The 20,428-nt window shown below is 62.5% G+C and overlaps 2 protein-coding genes and 2 long non-coding RNA genes across 11 annotated transcripts; 2 read left to right on the top strand and 2 right to left on the bottom strand.

The window, feature by feature from the left end:
• The first annotated feature begins 545 nt into the window (after positions 1–545).
• On the top strand, positions 546–8,012 carry KAT5 (lysine acetyltransferase 5). 6 transcript variants are annotated; one of them, XM_007518608.3, is made up of 14 exons: positions 552–713; positions 813–879; positions 1,201–1,269; positions 1,360–1,496; positions 1,787–1,942; positions 2,032–2,106; positions 2,216–2,290; positions 3,664–3,912; positions 3,993–4,082; positions 4,981–5,121; positions 5,197–5,290; positions 7,222–7,381; positions 7,474–7,555; positions 7,692–8,012. In XM_007518608.3, exons 1-14 carry the CDS (start codon positions 702–704, stop codon positions 7,824–7,826), a joined length of 1,542 nt encoding a protein of 513 aa, XP_007518670.1. In that variant the 5' UTR covers positions 552–701; the 3' UTR covers positions 7,827–8,012. The 6 variants fall into 6 exon arrangements, with proteins under 6 accessions (XP_007518669.2, XP_007518671.2, XP_007518670.1 ...); XM_060176040.1 differs by having other exon boundaries at positions 1,760–1,942; positions 3,829–3,912; XM_060176039.1 differs by having other exon boundaries at positions 1,760–1,942.
• Positions 5,432–7,092, bottom strand: LOC132533826 (uncharacterized). The gene is made up of 2 exons (XR_009545561.1): positions 5,935–7,092; positions 5,432–5,482 (listed from the first exon to the last, which is right to left on the bottom strand). It is a non-coding gene; the product is annotated as an uncharacterized LOC132533826 (long non-coding RNA).
• Positions 8,010–18,522, bottom strand: LOC103109643 (AP-5 complex subunit beta-1). 3 transcript variants are annotated; one of them, XM_060176037.1, is made up of 5 exons: positions 18,137–18,519; positions 8,730–8,991; positions 8,398–8,567; positions 8,202–8,321; positions 8,018–8,109 (listed from the first exon to the last, which is right to left on the bottom strand). In XM_060176037.1, the coding sequence occupies exons 1-5, from the start codon at positions 18,284–18,286 to the stop codon at positions 8,083–8,085; spliced, it is 729 nt and encodes a 242-aa protein (XP_060032020.1). In that variant the 5' UTR covers positions 18,287–18,519; the 3' UTR covers positions 8,018–8,082. The 3 variants fall into 3 exon arrangements, with proteins under 3 accessions (XP_060032019.1, XP_060032020.1, XP_060032017.1); XM_060176036.1 differs by having other exon boundaries at positions 8,010–8,321; positions 18,137–18,522; XM_060176034.1 differs by lacking the exons at positions 8,018–8,109; positions 8,202–8,321; positions 8,398–8,567; positions 8,730–8,991 and adding an exon at positions 15,497–18,060 and having other exon boundaries at positions 18,137–18,520.
• Positions 13,458–14,827, top strand: LOC132533825 (uncharacterized). Its single transcript, XR_009545560.1, has 2 exons — positions 13,458–13,781; positions 14,098–14,827. It is a non-coding gene; the product is annotated as an uncharacterized LOC132533825 (long non-coding RNA).
• Positions 18,523–20,428: the final 1,906 nt, after the last annotated feature.

Here is a 20,428-nt window from a genome sequence, read left to right as displayed (position 1 = left end):
ACATCAGAACTCTTCGCCATGGATTCAGTTTTACGATTTGCCACCAAGATTGTCGCTATCTCTGGGCACCTGCACGACCCCACTGCTCCCGGGGGACCCCGGCGGTGACCCCTGTGCATGGTGCTCCCGCGTGATGGCCGGGGCTCAAAACCCGGGTGTGCGCGTATGGCAAAGCGCGCTCTTTAGCCCCCGTCGTTTTCACCCAAAAGGTGAAAGGGGAAGTCCGACATCCGTGACAAGCTTAAGACATCCCTACTCCCCGCTGTCTGGGCCACCAGCGCTGAGAATGTTTACGTTTGCGCAACACCCCGTAGCCCCGCCCACCCAGGCGCGCGCCCCACCCGGAGCATGCGCAGTACCTTCCGACGCCCAGGCAAAGCGCAAACATTCCCACGTGACACGCGCAGCTGCCACATGACCAGCGTCGCACCCGGTGGGCGTCACGTGACGGACTCCGCTGTCCTCCAATCGCCGCGCACGTTGTGGGGATTCCACCCCAAACCCTGCCTGGGGCTTCTCGGAGGGCCTGCTCGGACCCCTAGATTCCCGCTTCCCAGCCTGGCCGGCTGCCGGGTCCCCAGCAGGCCGCGGTGTCTCCCCAGCCTCCCCTCCCACCCAATTTCTGCGGGCTCGGGCCTACGGCTCGCTCCCGGAAGTGGCGGCTCCCAGCGGGGCCGGAAGTGGCAGTGGAGGGAGGGAAGATGGCGGAGGTGGTGAGTCCGGTGCCCGGGGCGGGGCGGAGGGAGCCAGGGGAGGTGGGTAGAGCCCGAGGCCCCCCAGCAGCCGACTGTGGCGCCGCGCTGTGTCCCCAGGGGGAGATCATCGAGGGCTGCCGCCTGCCCGTGCTGCGGCGGAACCAGGACAACGAAGATGAGTGGCGTGAGTGACGTCGGGGGGCGGAGCTAAGGGACCGGAGGGCGAGGGGCGGGCGGGAGACAAGCGAGCCCCCAGCAGGTGGGGCTTCCAGTACCCTGCGGTGGGCGGGGCCTCGAGTCTCGGGAGGGGCGTGGCCTCCGGCCGCCGGCGATGACCGGGGCGGGGCTTGGGGAGGGGGCGGCACTCGCTGACAAACGGGGGCTTGGGTGAGAGCAGCTCGGCGCGGGCCTCGGGGATCCGGCCGAGCGGTGGGCTTCAGGTGGTGGGGAGGTGGAGCCGCGTGGCCTGGCCTGTCTAAGGCCCCTGCCTGTGCCGTTCCCACAGCCCTGGCCGAGATCCTGAGCGTGAAGGACATCAGTGGCCGGAAGCTTTTCTACGTCCATTACATTGACTGTGAGTTCTGGGCCTGGATGAGGAGGGGTGCAGGGAAGGGTTGCGGGCCAGCCTCTGGCAGTCCTCCCTGAGCCATCCTCACTGCTGCAGTCAACAAACGCCTGGATGAATGGGTGACCCACGAGCGGCTGGACCTGAAGAAGATCCAGTTTCCCAAGAAAGAGGCCAAGACGCCCACCAAGAACGGACTTCCTGGGTCCCGTCCCGGCTCTCCGGAGAGAGAGGTGGTGAGTAGGTCCCCAGCGTCACCTCTTCTGTACTCTCGCTTCCTTGTCTCTCATCTCTCTGCCTCGGGCTCCTGGAAGGGCAGGAGGCATTGCCCTCCCACCCCGGCTTCCGCTTGCGGAGGATGGGGGCCAAAGTGCAGGTGTAGCTTACAGAGTCCAGTGCTTACTCCTTCGTCCCTGAGAGGGCAGAGGGCGGGGTCTGACCACTCCATGCAGAGGGGCTCCGGCTCCTGCTCCCCCTCCCACCGCCGTCCCCACCCCAGAGGAAGACCCTGGACCTATCTCTACAGCCGGCCTCAGCGCAGGCCAGCGGGAAGACTTTGCCAATCCCGGTCCAGATCACTCTCCGCTTCAACCTGCCCAAGGAGCGGGAGGCCATCCCCGGTGGCGAGCCCGACCAGCCGCTCTCCTCCAGCTCCTGCCTGCAGCCCAATCACCGCTCAACGGTACCCTCAGCAATTCCAGGGACCTTGCTTTCCTCTCAGGTCCCACCTTCTCTACCTCCTGACCCACCTTCCTTGGTTTCTTTCTGCAGAAACGGAAGGTGGAGGTGGTTTCGCCAGCAACTCCAGTGCCCAGCGAGACAGCCCCGGCCTCCGTTTTTCCGCAGGTGAGTCCCCCTCACTCCTCTTTGCTCTCTGTTCCCCTTTGGCTGTCGTCTTCAGGCCGTCTGCATGGCCACCGCTTCCGTTCAAGTCACTTTTTCTTCTTACCCACAGAATGGCTCAGCCCGTAGGGCAGTGGCAGCTCAGCCAGGACGGAAGCGGAAGTCCAACTGTTTGGGCACTGATGAGGTAGGGCGGTTAGCTGAAGAGGTGGCGGCCGGGCAGGACAGGGATCAAGCAACTAGTTTCAAGACAAGGGTGGTGGGCAGGGACAGTAATGGAGTTGGGTACCAAACAGGAGTGTTTGGTGAGTCGTTAGAAGCTCTTGTCCAGATAGTTCTGTCCTCTTCTACATTTCCTAAGATAGAACTGGAAGATCATATCCCCTCCTGCCCAATCAGCTCCTGGAACTTTTTTTTTTTTTTGCCTCCAGGCTTATCACTGGGGCATGTTGCCAGCACTGTGAATCCCCAGTTTCCAGTGGCTTTTTTCTTCCGTTTTATATTGGATAGGACAGAGAGAAGTTGGGAGGGGAGAGAGGTAAGACACAGACCTGCTTCATTGCTCGTGAAACAGACTCCCTGCAGGTGGGGGGCAGGAGCTTGAACCTGAATTCTTGTCCTTTTACTATGTGCGCCCAGTCCTCTCCCCTATGATTTTTTTAAAAATATTTATTTGTTTATTCATGAGAAACAGGAGAGAGAGAACCAGACATCACTCTGGTACATGTGCTGCAGGGGTTTGAACTCAGGACCTCATGTTGAGAATCCAATGCCTTATCCACTATGCCAACACCCAGACCACATGTATGATTTTTTAGACTTCATTTGCTAATGAGAGCACAGTGCGCTCCTGTAAGAAACCTAGCCGGGTTAGCGCACCTGTCTTCTTGTGCACACCACCCAGCTTCAAGCGCAGCTCCCACCTCGCCAGTGGCAGCTTTAGCTGTGTGAGGGAGTGTGGGGCAGCGGGGCCCTGGAGGACGTGGAGAAGTGGCACCACTTTCTGGCACATGTGCTGCCGGGGACTTGGTTCAGAAAGCAGCCTTGCTCCACCTTGGCGCCACGTCCAGGCAGCTTTCATTTTATGCTTTTGTCTCCCACAATAGGGCTTCACAGGAGAGGGGCTGGGTGGTGGCACAGCTGGTAGAGGACGCGGGGTCTCATGAGACCTGGGCCCAGGCAGGCACCACTCAGGTGTGTGTGTTGCTGGGCGTGGAGCCGGTACCTACAGGCAGAGTCCTGTGCTCTTTCAGCTGAGCTACGCCCCCACTGCCGACGTCAAGTGTGAGGTAGAGACTGGAGCAGAGGCCAGGCAGGGCCCCCACTGCACCATCTGTGGGGCCCTGGCTCACCGTTGCTCTCATACGGTGCCGAGGTCAAACCCAAAGCCTTGTGCCCGCACAACACACTCAACCACTGAGCCCACTGCCCAGCCTGTTTCCTTCTCTGGAAAGGGCACCGTTGGGGTAGGGGTAGGGGTACTGTTGGTCGGCTCCAACAGGAGAAGCCTGGGAGCGGAAGTGTCCCGTGTCACCTGGTGTCTCCCTCCGTCCCGGGCAGGACTCCCAGGACAGTTCCGACGGGATTCCGTCTGCTCCTCGCATGACTGGCAGTCTGGTGTCTGACCGAAGCCACGACGACATAGTGACCCGGATGAAGAACATTGAGTGCATCGAGCTGGGCCGGCACCGTCTCAAGCCCTGGTACTTCTCGCCGTACCCGCAGGAGCTCACCACGCTGCCCGTCCTCTACCTCTGCGAGTTCTGCCTCAAGTACGGCCGCAGCCTCAAGTGTCTGCAGCGGCACCTGGTAAGAGGGGTCCCCACAGGCCGCCCGCCCTGCCCTGCCCTGCCCTGCCCTGCCCGCCCCTCAGCCGCCCCCTTCCACAGACCAAGTGTGACCTGCGACACCCCCCTGGCAACGAGATCTACCGCAAAGGCACCATCTCCTTCTTTGAGATCGATGGCCGCAAGAACAAGGTCAGTGGGTGGGCGGCCTCTTTCTGCAGTGACAACACTGGCCGTTCAGGTCAAGGGAGCAGCACACGGGCCACACAGCTGACACAAGGGACAGCACCTCACTCGGTTCTCACGTCCCCACCGTGTGATGTGCTGAGAAACACGGCTGGGTGTCCAGGACTCAGAGGGGGTGCGCTCGGGCGCTGACAGGAGAGCCAGGGGGTGAGGAGCCCCCGGCTATGGGGTCTGCGGGTTGTGAGCCTGAGCCAGTTCCAAAGGTGACTGGCTGAAAGACAGAGGAGCCGGGCCCCCACTGCACCGGGGGAAGCTTTGGAGCTACGCTCTCACTGTCTCTAAGGGAAAAAAAAAAAAAAGGCAGAACCTTTTCTCTGTGGGGAACGGAGTGCAGAGCTTCCACACAGATGAGTGTGGGGAGGGAAGGGGGGTAACCGGGAGACGCCTGAGAGACACCCCCATGCACAGGACTTTGACGGGCAGGGGAAGAAGGTACCGCCTGTTGTGTGAACCCAGGCATCCGAGTGACAGTGCCTGAGAGAGAGAGAGATATGCCCCCAAAGAGCCAGGTCTCAGGTAGGGAAACCCCGTGTAGAGGATGAGCCAGGCAGGGTGATCGTGCTGTCCGGCAGAATCCGAGGGCGGCCATCTTGGTGAGTCCCAGGACAGGTGGCCCAGCAGGGTGCACAACAGCAGGCAGCCGCCCTACAGCTGCTCCGTGGCGGCCCCCTCGAGCCTCAGGCGCCCATTCTCACGGGGGCACCGCTCCATTTGCAAAGCTCCCCAGGCTAGGCTCGGGGCCGGGGCTGCTTGGCTCCCGAGGAGGGAGGTCACCTGGCACCACTGTGCCGTTGGCCGGTGCTGGGCCAGGCTGGGCCGTGATGACGCGCCCCTCGCCCTACAGAGTTACTCCCAGAACCTGTGTCTCTTGGCCAAGTGCTTCCTCGACCACAAGACTCTGTACTACGACACGGACCCGTTCCTCTTCTACGTCATGACCGAGTATGACTGCAAGGGCTTCCACATCGTGGGCTACTTCTCCAAGGTGAGGGCCTGAGCGGGCACCCTGGCCACGCTTCCTGGCCCCCCCCTCACCCCCCCCCCCCCGTCTGCCTCCCAGGAGAAGGAGTCCACAGAAGATTACAACGTGGCCTGCATCCTGACGCTGCCTCCCTACCAGCGCCGGGGCTACGGCAAGCTGCTCATCGAGTTCAGTGAGTGCGGGGCTCCAGGCTGGGAGGACAGTGGCATAGCCTGCGGGAGACCCCACACTGGGGGGCCTGGCCCCAGATCCAAGGAGCATTCTGCCAGGGCAAGCTTTCATTTATTTATTGATTGATTGATTGATTGATTGATTCCCTTTTGTTGCCCTTGTTGCTTTATTGTTGTAGTTGTCGTCGTTGGCACTGTTGTTGGACAGGACAGAGAGAAATGGAGATAGAGAGGGAGAGAGAAAGATAAGACACCTGCCGACCTGCAGGTGGGGAGCCCAGAGCTTGAACCGGGATCCTCCTGCCGGTCCATGCGCTCAACCCGCTGCGCTACCGGCCGACTCCCCAGGGCGAGCTTCTGGCCACCACCCACCTCTCCCTAAACCTGCCCAAGCCACGTGGTGCCGCGCTGTGCCCAGAGCCCTGGGGACAGATGCGCCGTAAACCCAGTGCAGTGCAGCAGACTCACGTGGACCCCCACCCCCACCGCACTCAGTCCCAGCAGGGACCCTGTCCCTGTGCCGTGTGGACCAGCGTGTCCCCAACCCCTCCACAGCCTCCCTCTGCTCTGCACCTGGGGGCCGCTGTCAGTAGGGAGGTGCAGCTCTAAGTGGGAGTCGTGAGGGGCCACGACGCGGAGGCCTAACCTGGGCACGGTCTCCATCCTGTTCCGGAACTTTAATTATGGGCATCCAGGTAGCCTGCGTCTCCAGGAGCCACGAGCAGGCGTTGCAGAGGGGACTACTTAAAGAGGCTGTTGTGTGTGTGTGGGGGGGTGTAATAATTCTGCAAAAGACTCGAGCCTGAGGCTCCAAGGCCCCAGGTTCGATTCCCTCCAGCACCCTAAGCCAGAGTTGAGCAGGGCTCTGGTGAAACACAATCCCAAGTCTCTCTCTCTCACACGGAATCACACGCGCCAGTGATGCTTTGCTTCCCTCTCTCCTGCTAGTAATTCTTTAAAAAATAAACTGACTCCGGAGCCAGGCAGTGGAGCACCGGGTAAAGCACACATGGCATGAAGCACAAGGACCGTGTAAGGATCCCGGTTTGAGCCCCGGCTCCCCACCTGCAGGGGAGTCGCTTCCCAGGCGGGGAAGCAGGTCTGCGGGTGTCTTTTTATTGCCCTCAGTCATCTCTTCCTCTCCATTTCTCTGTCCTGACAATAATAACTACGACAATAAACAAGGGCAACAAAAGGGGGGAAAATTAAAAAATAAACTAACTCATCAGTGCCCCAGAGCTTAGCCATCGGCAGGGATGGGCTGCAGGCCAGAGGAGGCCCCTTCTCCCATGCAGATCCACACAGCTCAGGGCAGTGGCAGGCTCGCAAACACAAAAGTTCTGAGTTCTGCCCCCAGTTGTGGCACGTGCCAGAATGATGCTCTGGTTCTCTTCCCTTCTCGGGAGTGAATCAATCTAAAAACAAAAATACAGGGCAGAGCGTAGATAGCAAAACCATTATGCTAACAGACTCTTAAGCGTGAGGCTCCAAAGTCACAGGTTCAATCCCCATCCCGGGCACCACCATAAACCAGAGGAGAGAGTTCACAGGGATACCGGGGAGCGGCCGAGGCCTGGAGGGCTGGGCAGGCCAAGGAGCCGCCTGGACAGGGCCAGCCTCCTCGGTAGAGGGCACAGACCAGGCAGGGGCTTCCTCAGCATCCTGACAGGAGTGAAGAATCTGCCGGAGGGCCTGGGTGTCACGAGCAGCTGCCCTTTCAGACCACGTGGTCAGAATATGGCCCTCTGCTCCTCCCCACTGCTAGTGACAGCAGCCCAGGTCTACCTGCCGCTGCACCACACCCCTGGGGGGACAGGAAGGCCGCGACCTGAGACACCACCCTCTGCACCCCACACACCTGTCCCCCCCCAGCACCCTCAGAGCTGCCCCCATAGAGCCTATGAGGGCTGAGCCCACCTGCCCGCCTCCTCAGGCTACGAGCTCTCCAAGGTGGAAGGGAAGACGGGGACGCCCGAGAAGCCCCTCTCGGACCTTGGCCTCCTGTCCTACCGAAGCTACTGGTCACAGACCATCCTCGAGATCCTGATGGGGCTCAAGTCGGAGAGCGGGGAGAGGCCGCAGATCACCATCAAGTGAGCCCGGACCCCCTGCCCCGGGTGCGCGGCTCCATCCCCGGCCGGGCCGCCTCGGGCCCCGTCTGACCTTGGCTCTCCCTCTCCCGCAGCGAGATCAGCGAGATCACCAGCATCAAGAAGGAGGACGTCATCTCCACGCTGCAGTACCTCAACCTCATCAACTACTACAAGGTAGCAGGCCGGCCGGGGGGGGGGGGGGGGGGGGGGGGGGAGGGGGGGGGGGAGGGTGGGGGGGGGGAGGGTGGGGGGCGGGGGGGGGGCGGGGGGCTCGGCCCGGAGCGCGGAGCCCTGACCCGCCGGCGCGCAGGGCCAGTACATCCTCACGCTGTCGGAGGACATCGTGGACGGGCACGAGCGCGCCATGCTCAAGCGGCTCCTCCGCATCGACTCCAAGTGTCTGCACTTCACGCCCAAGGACTGGAGCAAGAGGGGCAAGTGGTGACCACGACCCGCGCGGCCCAGCCCACAGCGGAGGGCGCCGGACACCCGGGGCGGGGCCGCGGGACGGAGGGTGGCCGCCCGAAAACTTGCTTTGTGCGACACGAGCCGAGCCGGGGCGGGCTCTCGGACCCCCGCCCCAGCAATAAAAGGTTTCTGCGGGCCAGAGCCCCCGGTGCCCACAAACTCACAGGGGCGGCCACGGACCTGGTTTATTGGGGGGACGGGCGCGGGGCGCGGGGCGCAGGTCGACGCCGTCCTCAGTCGCCGGGCACCGGGGCGTGGATCTGCAGGGGCGGCGCGGCCTGAGCCCGAGCCCCCCCCCCCCCCCGCGCGCGCTCCCGCCGCCCGGCCGCCGCCTCCCGGAGCCCCGACTCACCGCGGCCGCCAGGCTGGGCCAGGCGAGGGCGCCCCGCACCTTGGCGTCGGGGCCCGGCGGCGTCTCCAGGCCCCAGAGGGTGAAGCTGCTGAAAGTGGCCGTGGCTCCGAGAAAGCGGTCCTGGGGAGGGGCTGCGCTTAGCGTCCCGCCCGCGCCCCGCCGCCGCCCCGCCGCCGCCCCGCCGCCCCCGACTCACGAAGTCGCGCTCCAGCCGCCCCGCGGCTCCAGCCGGTCGCCCGTCCTCGAAGTCCCGCCTGCGCGCCGCCTCGGCTCCCGCCTCCATCTCTATCACGAAGCCCGCGAGGCCGGGCGGCACCGCCACCTCCTCGCCGCGCAGGCTGCGGCCCCGGAACGACACCTGTAGGCCTGGGGACACGGGCGCGGGTCGGGCGGGGGCTCAACGGGGCGGCCCCCTCCGCCTCCGCGCGGACCACGACTCCCAGGAGCCCTCGCGGCGCGGCTCGGTCCGGACAGCGCGGCTCGCGCGCGGAGGCTGCCGGGACACGTAGTCCGGTCGCCAGAGCTCACCGTCGGGACCCGGGCGGATGGCGGGGGTGAAGAAGCGCCCCACTGGGGCGGGCTGGCTCCCCGGGACCTCGCAGGGCAGGAGGTGCAGCGTGCCGGGGGCGGCGTCGCACAGCGAGCCGGGGCGGAGGTGGACGCGCTCCTTCTCCACCGACTCCTCGTCGCAGCCGTCCATGTTCGAGGCGCGCCGATTGCGGGCGGGGCCTGAAGCTGGCGCGGGAAGCGCGCGGGGGCTCTCGGGAGTCGTTGGTCTGCGCACAGACTCCTGGGAAATGTAGTCCCTCTGTGAGGCGCCTCTGCGAGCCCCTAGCCCATCTCTTGTGTTCCAGCCCGATCCCCCCCCACACCTTGAAAAATTTGCAAATGGTATTTTCATATTGCGTGTACTTTAAGCGGCTCCTTCAAAAACATTTACTGGGATGGGAAGATAGCGTAGTGGTGGTGCAAAAGACTCATGTTTGAGGCTCGGGAGATCCCAATTCAATCCCCAGCAACACCATAAAGCAAAACTGAGCACTGCCCTGGTCTCTCTTCCTGTCTGTATGTCTCTCATTAAAATAAAATAAGTAGGGGCAGCGTGGTGGAGTTCTTGGTTAAGCGCATGTATTACCATGCACAAGGGCCCGGGTTCCAGCCTCTAGTCCCCACTTTCAGGGGGGACGTTTCACAAGCGGTGAAGCAGGGCTGCAGGTGTGTCTCTGTCCCTATCTCCTTCCTCTCTCAATTTCTCCCTATCAAATAAAATATTTAAAAAACATTCACTTGTTTGTTTACATACCAGAGCACCACTCTGGCACGTGAGATGCTAGGAATCAAACTCAAGACTTCATTCTTGTGGTGCAGTGATAAAGCATCAGACTCTCAAGCATGGGGTCCTGAGTTCAATCCCCGGCAGCACATGTACCAGAGTGATGTCTGGTTCTTTCTCTCTCTCCTATCCGCTCGTAAATAAATAAAATTAATTAAATTTAAAAAGTTAAATAAAACTTAAAAAAAAACAGCACTGCTTAGCTCTGGCTTATGGTGGTATTAGGGACTGCCCTGGGAGCCTCTGGAATGAAGGTCTTTTTGCATAGCCATTATGCAATCTCCTGTGCTGTTTATTTATTCCCTTTTGTTGCCCTTGTTTTATTGTTGTTCTTGATGTTGTTGTTGGATAGGACAGAGAGAAATGGAGAGGGAAGGGGAAGACAGAGAGGGGAGAGAAAGACACCTGCAGACCTGCCTTACGGCTTGTGAAGAGACTCCCCTGCAGGTGAGGAGCCGGGGGCTCGAACTGGGATCCTTACGTCGGTGCTTGCGCTTCATGCCATGTACACTTAATCCACTGCACTAACGCCCCCCCCCTTTTCTTTTGAGTGATACACACAGAGAAAGAGATCAGTGCACTGCTCAGCTCTGGCTTATGGTGGTGCACGGGGGATTGAATCTGGGACTTTGGAGTCTCAGGCATGAGAGGCTGTTTTGCATAACTATTATGCTATCTACCCCTGCCCTTCTATGCTCTGTATTTTTTTTTAAACCTTCCCTTCTTTCTTACCTTCTCTGGCTGTAGTTTGGCACTTTAACTCTGTTTTCCTTCCTCTCGTAGCATGACAGTGCATTTTGTCATTTTTAGAAGTAGTTCCAGAGTTCCCAGTATACGCAGCGCAGTGACTCAGTGTGTGTCAGTATCACCGCGTCCTTCTGGCTGTGTGGATGCCTCACACCATTGTGTCCCCGGCTCCGGCTTCTCTCCTTACTGTGGTGTGTTCCCGTCACCATGTATTCATCACCTGGTATGTTCTCTTTTTGTTGTTATTCTGAATCATATATTAGCCAGATCAAGAACTTTTTAAAATATTCTTTTTTAAAATTTATTTATTTATTCCCTTTTGTTTCCCTTGTTTTATTGTTGTAGTTATTATTGTTGTTACTGATGTCGTTGTTGGATAGGACAGAGAGAAATGGAGAGAGGAGGGGAAGACAGAGATGGGGAGAGAAACACAGACACCTGCAGACCTGCTTCACCACTTGTGAAGCAGGTGGGGAGCCGGGGGCTCGAACCGGGATCCTTACACCGGTCTTTGTGCTTTGCGCCATCTGTGCTTAACCCGCTGCGCTACAGCCTGACTCCCTTTTCTTTTCTTTTATATTTATTTATTTTCCCTTTTGTTGCCCTTGTTTTTTATTGTTGCTGTAGTTATTATTGTTGTTGTTATTTATGCCGTAGTTAGATAGGACAGAGAGAAATGGAGAGAGGAGGGGAAGACAGAGAGGGGGAGAGAAAGACGGACACCTGCAGACCTGCTTCACCGCCTGTGAAGCGACTCCCCTGCAGGTGGGCAGCGGGGTCTGGGGTGGGTGGGTGTCGAACCGGGATCCTTGGGCCGGTCCTTGCGCTCTGTGCCACTGCGCTTAACCCGCTGCGCTACCGCCCGACTCCCCAGATCCAGAACTATTAATAAAGGCTGGACACAGTAGCGTCCGCTACTAAGGAGTGAAGGAGCCAGGGCCAGCAGGTGTAAGAGGCCCGTCCTAGGGTGGAGATCGAGCGCCCTACAGGCCTGCAGCCCAGACCTAGTGCCGGCTGCACAGGACACAGGCGCGCAGCGGCCCCGGCCGCAGAGGGGCAAAGCAGCCTCTAGGGTGCCCCCGCCGCCATGGGCGAATGCAAAGGTAGCTGAGGACAGCGGAGCCTCCGTCCAGGAGAAACTTCCCGCCATGGGTCAGTTGCTGTGATAGCAGAAGACAGACCCCTTCCTTCTATGCCGGCTCGTCTGCGCCCCCTACTGACAACTCAGCAGAACAAACCAACAAAATTAAACCGGCAAGTAAGGGCAGGGGGTAGACGGCATCATGCTGATGCAGACTCATGCCCGAAGCTTCAAAGCCTTAGGTTCAGTTCCCCACACTGCCATAAGCCAGAGCTGAGCAGTGCTCTGGTCAAAGGGGGGGGGGGGGGAAGGCAGGTAATGGAGTGAGTTCCTTTTTCCCTTATTTTTTATTCTTATTGCCTTCTGAGTTATCTTTTTCACTTTCTTTATTGATTTTGTCTTTCTCCAATGACCCTTGTTAATTTTTTAGAGGGGGAGAGACAGGCAGGGGAGGTAGCATAATGGTGATAGAAATAAAGTTTGGGGAGTCGGGCGGTAGAGCACTGGGTTAAGTGCACTTGGTGCAAAGTGCAAGGACCTGATAGGGATCCTGGTTCGAGTCCCTGGCTCCCCACCTGCAGGGGAGTCACTTCACAGGCGGTGAAGCAGGTCTGCAGGTGTCTGTCTTTCTCTCCCCCTCTCTGGCTTCCCCTCCTCTCTCCATTTTTCTCTGTCCTATCCAACAATGATGACATCAACAACAACAATAATAACTACAACAATAAAAAAAACAAAAGGGAATAAATTAAAAAAAGAAATAAAATTTTAGGGCAGAGGGTAGATAGCACAATGCTTAAGCAAACACTCTCATGCCTGAGGCTCCAAAGTCACAGGTTTAATCTCCTGCACCCCACAAATCAGAGTTGAGTAGTGCTCTGGTAAAGGAAAAAAGAAAGAAAGAAAGGAAGGAAGGAGCATTGATTTTGTGCCCGAGGCTCCAAAGTCCCAGGCCCAGTCCCCCACACCACCATAAACCAGAACTGAACAATGCTCTGGTTAAACACACACACTACCGCTACCATCACCAGAAAGACAAACAGGTTCCCACTGAGTGATTACAAAGCAGCAACAACTGACTCCCATGGCGTGTCAACTAAGGAAAACACACACGTGCACACACCTTAGAGACATCGGCCAAGAAGCACTTCACCAACTGTGAAGCTTCCCGTGCGGTGCTTCTCTGTGGTTGCTGGGGATCAAGCCCAGGTCCTCAGGCATGACATATTTATTTATTTCCTTTTGTTGCCCTTATTGTTTTATTGTTGTAGTTATTATTGTTGTCATTGTTGGATAGGACAGAGAGAAATGGAGAGAGGAGGGGAAGACAGAGGGGGAGAGAAAGACAGACACCTGCAGACCCGCTTCACCGCTTGTGAAGCGACTCCCCTGCAGGTGGGGAGCCGGGGACTTGAACTGGGATCCTTACTCGAACTGGGATCCTTACGCCGGTCCTTGCGCTTTGTGCCACCTGCGCTTAAGCCCACTGTGCTATAGCCTGACTCCCTTATCTTTTTTTTTTTTAATATTTTATTTAATTTTGGCCTCCAGGCTTATTGCTGGGGCTCAGTGCCTGCACCATGAATCCACTGCTCCTGGAGGCCATTTTTCCCCCCTTTTGTTGCCCTTGTTGTAGTTATACTATTATTGTTGTTGATGTTGTTCGTTGTTGGATAGGACAGAGAGAAATGGAGAGAGGAGGGGAAGACAGAGGGGGGAGAGAAAGACACCTGCAGACCTGCTTTACCGCCTGTGAAGCGACTCCCCTGCAGGTGGGAGCCGGGGGCTCGAACCGGGATCATTATGCTGGTCCTTGCCCTTTGTGCCACGTGCGCTTAACCCATTCCGCTACTGCCTGACCCTCCAATTCTTTTTTCATTTCTTCGACTTCATCTGCTTTGTCCTTTGTTTCTAAATTCCTCACCCAAGGTGGTTTTGCTTATTTTCAGAAGTTTGAGAATGTAGGGGGCCAGGCAGTGGTGCACCCACTTCAGTGCAAGGACTGGAGTTCGAGCCCCAGGTCCCACCTGCAGGTGGGACACTTCATAAGCAGTGTCTCAGTTCACCTTTACATTGGAGCGTCTTGTCTTTTAAAAATATTTATTAATGAGGAATATAGGAGGAGAGAACCAGACATCACTGCTGGGACTGAACTCTGAACCTCATGCTTTGAGAGCCCAGTGCGTTAGCCACTACATCACCTCCTGGACCACTTGCAGTCACGCTGAAGGCTTGGGTTCCTGTCTAGTTCTTGCTCTTTGCTCCAAGATGACCTTTTCTTGGGGGTCAGGGGGAGGGACCCACACGGCCACCACTGTCCCCAGTGCGCCGCTCCTGGACTTCCCAGCCCGGACCTTCACGAGGCCCAGCAGGCTCAGACTATGATGCAAGTCCCTGCACCTCGTTCAAGGACGTCCACAAGGTGAGGTGGGGAGAGGCCCAGGAAGGTCTTCCCTGGAAGAGACGCCCCCACACAACAGTTCGCCGCGAGCCAGCAGTGGGGGGGGGCAGCTGATGCCCACCCAGGTGGGCACCCCCTTTCTGTGGCTTTTGGATGGGCTAGTTATACCAGTGCACACAATTCTCCACCAGAATCTCAGGAACACTGTCACACACCCCCACAAGGGACAAGTCAGTGGTGCAGGGGGCAGAAGTCATCTGGCCCCCAGCGCTGAAGGTGTGGGATGGAGTGCAGACAGGGAGGCAGATGGGAGGCCTGATGGTGAGTCCCTCCACAGGCCAGACACCTTCTCATCTGCACCGAGGTCCCGACTCCCCTGGCTGCCAGCTGAGGGCAGCGGGGGACAGGGACGCATACTTGGGCGCCCTTGGAATGGTGTGGACAGAGGCCCTGACAGCTGTCTCCTTCAGGGGGCAGCTTCCTGGGTACTCAGGGGTGCTGCCTAGCAGGTGGGCAGGTACGTTCTGAAACTCAGAAGTTCCAGGGGTGGTCTCTGGGACCTGTTTCTAGCCTCCCCACTGCCTGCAGTTTGCAAAGCACCTGACTTTCTTCCCTGTCAGCAGCCCAGAGCACACGCGTGTGGCTGCTGAGGCCGCAGCTCAGCCTGTCCCTGAACCTCCCTGATGGGGCCCTGGGGCCCCTGGCAGACCAGGAGGAGCCCTCCCCTCTGGGGCGCTGTCCCTTCCCACCCAGCCCTGGGGGCAGAGGGCTGGGCCCCACTCCAGGATGACCAAACGCCACTGCCTGCCCACTGGATGACTAGGAAAATCACCCAAGCCCTCTGGCCGAGAGGTTTCTTCATCTACGGGGCCAGGCAACTATTGCAACGGAGGGCGAGAGGACGCAGGCAGCTCGGCGGGTGCAGCTGGGAGCGCGGCCTCCACAGACCCCGAGTCCCGGACGTGCGCCCCATCATGGCTGCAGCCAGGCACCCCGTGGGAGGCGTGGCGGCACTGAAGGAAGCGCCGGTGCTGCCATTTTTCTCTCTGAATAAAGAAGCTGCCGAGGGATGAAATCAGGTGTGCAGCAGGCTCAGTTTCCGGGGAGAAAAGATCTGAATTCCAAACAGCTCACCCTGAGGAGTTGGAGAGAGAAAAGCCTAGACCATGGGGTCCCCTCTCCCCACGACCCCCTTCTGAAAGGCAGGTCCAAGCAGTAAGGGGACTGTAGACTCCTCTCTACTTTGAGCTGTAGCAGGGTGGGGGGCCATCCTAGGTCCCCTTCCTCCCTCCATAAACAGGGATTCTTTTTTAAAGATTCATATGTATTTCCTTTTTGTTTTCATTGTTTTAGTTATTATTGTTGTTGATGACGTTGGATAGACAGAGAGAAATGGAGAGAGGAGGGCAAGACAGAGCGGAGGAGAGAAAGACAGATAGACACCTGCAGACCTGCTTCACCGCCTGTGAAGCGACTCCCCTACAGGTGGGGAGCCGGGGGCTCGAACAGGGATCCTTACGCCGGTCCTTGCGCTTTGTGCCACGTGTGCCTAACCCCATGCGCTACCGCCTGACTCCCTGGCAGGGATTCTTGAACAGCACTGGCCCCCTGGCCAAGAGGCAGAGCTGGGCTGTGGGTTCAGGACCAGTCAGCCCCCCACCCCACCCCATCAGCCTAGAAGTCTCTGCCTCTCACAGGTCCCAACCAGCAACCCAGAGAGAAAACACGAGGGTTGGTGGTGAGCAGAAAAACTTTAAGGAAGGAAGTACGGAGCCCTCACAGCTCTGCTGGAAGACCCCAACCCCCGCTGTCCAGCGACTCAGGCCGCAGGCGACAGACCCCGGAGATAGTCTCCAGCCAGGGGCAGCACGGCCCAGTTGTCGGTCCGCAGGGCCACCGGCACCCCCTCAGTCTGGGCAGCCTCCAGCCGCAGCAGCAGCCTGGAGTCGGGGGGCAGGCGGATGGCCACGTGGTAGCTGGTGGGGGGCCGGGCTGCCACCACAAATGGCTGCAGGTGGCAGCCCACCCAGGCGTCCAGCCCTTGTGACCCTAGCGGGCACCACAGGCGGCTCTCGGCGCCCCCGGGCAGGCAGGCGTCCCAGAGCTCCTCAAAGAAGCGGGGTCCTGAGCCATCAGGGGGCTGCGGGAAAGGCAGGAAGAGGTCAGCCAGGCCCACCGGCAGGGGAGGCAGGCAGGCGTGGCGCGTGTGGCCGGACGGTGTGGTGTAGAGGGCCTGCACGTCCAGGCTGGCGGGCGCAGGCCGGCGGGGCTGCAGGGGGAGGTGCAGGGGACCGGCAGGGCGGCCGGGGTGCAGGCAGGGCACGTGCAGGGCCCGCAGGGGGCCGTAGAGTTGGCCCGGGGCGCTGAAGCGCAGCTCCAGGGAGAAGGCGGGCTCCAGCGCCTCCACCAGCAGCTGCAGCGCGGGTGTGGGGCCCCCGGCCCTGCGAGGCCCCACGCTCAGCCGCAGCGGCGCCGGGGCCTCCTGGATCATCAGGGACGCGGTGAAGCCCTGGTTCTCCGCTACCAGCGACGAGGTCAGCGCTGGGGCGGCCAGTGAGGGCGCCAGGGCCGAGGCCAGCCTGGGGGCCGCCAGGTGGGCCAGCAGCATGTAGTAGAGGCGGGCATGGTCCCGGGCATCAGGGTCCCCCAGCTGGGAGGCCAGCACCTGCAGCAGGTCGGCCAGGCCCCCGCCCCCGACGCCGCCACGCAGCAGGACCCGGCAGACCCTCAGCAGCGCCTGCTGGAGGCCCCAGTCGGCGCAGTGGGGGGCGGCCGCCCGCAGGAATTGCAGGATGGCGCCCTGGGCCTCCGCGGTCACCACCTCCGCCAGCATCTGCAGGTGCCAGCGGAGGGTCTCCCCGCCGCCAGGCTGGCTCAGCACCTCCTGCCGCAGCACCCCCCTGAGGGGTGGCCCCAGCTCGGGGCCCACCTTGTTCAAGAGGTCCACAAAGTGGGGGGCCAGCGCCGGCCGGGTGCGGTACAGCCAGGCCAGCCCGTGGGTCAAGGTGGACAGCGTGGGGGACTGTCCGGCCAAGCCGCCGGCCGCCAGGTAGGAGGCCTGGAAGCAGAGCGCAGCTGAGGCCCGAGGGGCCCCGTCCAGGGCCGCCCTCTGGCGCAGGCCGGCCAGCAGCATCTCCAGGTAGCGCAGGGGGCTCGGGCCGGGCTCCTCCCCGTCACCCTCGGCGCACAGCAGGCAGAGCAGGCGCAGGCGGGCCAGGAGGACGGGGGGCTCCTGCAGCAGGCTGGGCAGCAGGCCCCGGCACAGGGGGGCGGACAGCAGCAGCGGCGGCCGGGCCTCCTTAGCAGCGGGGCCCAGTGGGCAGTTCTCAGGGAAGCGCAGGAGGCAGTGCAGGTAGAAGAGCTGCGAGGGCAAGGGCAGGGCGGGGTGCTGGGCGGCCAGGGCCAACCTGCGGAGCAGCAGGGCCTCGTCCTGGGCTGTGAAGAGCGCCTCCCCGAAGGCCGCCTTGAGCCCCAGCACGGCGTGGAGCAGCGTCACCTGCGCGGTGCCCAGCAGGCGGACCAGCTGCGGCTTGAAGAGCGCGGGCGGCGGGCCCGGGAGGCCACGCAGGGCCCAGCCCAGCAGCCACAGGAGCTGGGCCTGGGCGGCGGGGGCCAGCAAGTAGGAGGCGTCCAGCAGCTGGGTGACCAGCGCCCGCAGCTCCCGGGCCTCCTGAGGGCTGGGCTCCAAGGCCACCAGGCCACACGGCCCTGCCTGGGCATCAGGCCAGCTGGAAGCGTGCGGCCGGAGGCGGCCGGTGTCCTCTTCCTCGAGTGTCCAGCGGCAGGGGGCGGGCCCGGGGGGCAGCTCTGCGGCGGTCAGCAGGCTGCGCAGGGCGGCCCTGGCTCCGGTGGGGCTCCCCGAGGCGTGGCGCAGGGCCAGGGCCAGCAGCAGGCCGAGCGGCTGCACCGGGCCCTCCCGCGCCAGCACGCCCCGCAGCAGCCCCACGCAGCCCCCCAGCAGCCCGGGCCGGCAGCTCTCCAGCTCCCGCAGGCACTCGCACGCCGTGGCCTGCAGGGGGCGCTGCTCGGACGCGGGGCCGAAGCCGCGGCCCGGGTCGCGGCCGGCGGCCAAGTCCAGCAGCAGCGGCAGCAGGCGGCGGGCGGCCGCCGAGCTGGGGGACAGCGCGCCTCCCGTCACCAGCACCGTGGTGGCCGCCAGCAGCAGCGGCCGGCGCAGGGCCGAGGGCCGCGGGGGCAGAAGCAGCAGGGTGTCCAGCAGACAGGTGGCGGCTGCCTCTGCCGCCGGGGCGTCGGGCCACAGCTGGGCGGCGAACTCCAAGCTCAGGGCCAGCAGGGAGACCTGGGGGGCGGGGGGCGGGGGGCGGCGTGAGGCTGGGGCGCGGGGCGCGGGGCCCCCGGGCGCGTGCCGGGCCTACCTTGGTCGGCTCGCTCGGCCTCTCACTCCGCAGGTCGTCCAGCAGGGCCCGGCCCAGGTCCTCGCCGTCGGGTCCCGCCAGGAAGGCGGCCGGGCTGGCGCGGAAGGCGGCCAGGCGCTGGGCCCAGGCTTCCCGGCCGGGGGGCCCCATGGTCCGGCCCGCGGGGCCCGCGGAGGTGCGAGTCAGCCGGCGGCCGCCAGAGGGCGCCCGAGGCGCGGCGTCACCCCCGGGGGACCCCGGCCGGTCGGGAGCGGGACCCCGGAGGCCTCGGGCGTGGCGCCGGTCCCCGCGGCCGCGGTGGCGGGGGAGCGGGGCGGCGGCGGGGCGCAAAGCTGCTCCCGCGGCCGGCGACACGCAGCGCCCCCCGCCCCGCGCCGCGGTAACGGGCCTCCGCGCACCTGACTCGGGGCCGGGCGCCGGCTCCTTCCGGGCGGCGCGGGGCGGGGGCGGGGGCGGGGGCGGGGGGCGGGCCGGGGGCGGCGCTAACGGGGAGCCGCGCCCCCTCTCGGGCCCGCAGCGGCCGCCGCCGCCGGGCAGGTGCAGACTCGCCGGTTTCGCTGCGCTGAGTAACAGTCCCGCTGCGCGGCCCCCGGCCCCGAAACCGCCGCGGGCCCGGGCCGGGGCGCCGCCGCCGCCGCCGCTGGGTGGTTCCCGCTTCCCGCCCCCGCTTCCCGCTTCCCGCCCCGCCCCGCGCGCACGGCCGGGGTCCCGGGGTGCGCCCCCCGCAGGACGGGACGCCGGGTCCCCCTCCAGGCGCGCGGGGTCGGGGTCCCGGCCGGGGGTGCCAGGCGCGGCCCCGGGGCGCCCGCAGGAAGCGCGCCGCCGCCCGGCAGGACCGGTCCGGCGGGCGCCGCGGGGCTTGGCGTGGCTTCCCCGACGCCGCCCCCAACCCGCGCCGCTTGGGGGCGCGGAGCAGGCGCCCGGGGTCGTCTGACCTCGGCACAGGCCGCACCCACGACGGCGCAGGCGGGCGGCGCCCAGGCCGGGACAGCGGCTGCGGACGTGCGGCCCGGCGGGGCCCCGGGACCCGGTGCCCCCCGCCCACGGGGGCTGGGCCTGAGCTGCCGGGGGGGGGGTGCGGGGGGCGCCGAGGGCGGGGCTCTGGCCCGCCACAGCCGGACGCGGTGCCCACCCGCCGAGCCCCCGCGCCCCGCTCTGAAGATGAAACAGGCTGCGGAGACCAGTTTCTCTCCTTCCCCCGCCAGCCCCTCCTGGCGCATCCAGCCGGGGGACACGGGGGTGCGGTGCTGGGGGGGCGGGGGGCGGTCTGGGGGCCCCGGGTGACGAGACACGGACCCACCCCGGGGGACAGGTCCGGCTGGAAAGCCCGGTCTCCCTTCTCTGGCCCTGGCTCCGAGGCTGAGTCACAGGCGGCAGCCCCAAACCACTTAGCACCGGGTGCCTCAGTTTCCCCATCTATAAAGCGGGAGGGGTGACTCCCGCGGGAGGCTGTGCGGCTAATTAAAGCCCAGATGAAAGAGGCGAGGAAGCGGAGCAGCGGGCAGCCTGTCTGCTGTCTGTCTGAGGCCCAGCGGGGGTGATAAGTGCACCCTGGCCCCTGGGGTGAGGGGTGAGGGGCGAGCGGTAAACCCCTTTTCTTAGTAAACCCCTTTTCTTTTACCCCTTAGTAAACCCTTTTTCTTTTTTAAAAATTTTTATTTATTCCCTTTTGTTGCCCTTGTTGTTTTATTGTTGTCGTTCGATAGGACAGAGAGAAATGGAGAGAGGAGGGGAAGACAAGAGAGGGGGAGAGAAAGACAGACACCTGCAGACCTGCTTCACCGGTTGTGAAAAGACCCCCCTGCAGGTGGGGAGCCGGGGGCTCGAACAGGCATCCTTATGCTGGTCCTTGCGCTTTGCCTCACCTGCGCTTAACCTACTGCGCTACCGCCCGACTCCCAGTAAACCCCTTTTCAGTGGAGGCCCGGCTTCAAAGGCCCAGGTACACACACACACACACACACACACACACACACACACACACACACACACGGTCCCCCAGCCTTGCTGCTCCTCGGCTCCTGAAGTCGCTGTGGCCCGTGGTTCTGAAGGACGTGTCTACAGGCAGAGAGGTGCTGTCACCTGCGCCCAAGTCTCAGCGTTCCCAGGGGCTGCTGGCTCTGCCCCCAGCTCAGGCCTCACCCACCAGCAATGGAGGACTGGAAGGTTCTGGAGTCCGCAGGTGCCAGGCCCACCCTGGTAGAGCCACCTGCCAGCCCAGGTGGGGACTGCAGACAGGTGGCTGTCAGGAACCCCACCCCCAGTCTCCATCTCATCCCCCCTCTTCCTGCT

The sequence above is a fragment of the Erinaceus europaeus genome, chromosome 17 (assembly GCF_950295315.1).
Source record: "Erinaceus europaeus chromosome 17, mEriEur2.1, whole genome shotgun sequence".
NCBI lineage: Eukaryota > Metazoa > Chordata > Mammalia > Eulipotyphla > Erinaceidae > Erinaceus > Erinaceus europaeus.
Note: the sequence above shows the minus strand (reverse complement) of the source record. Positions and strands in the feature narration are given on the sequence as shown.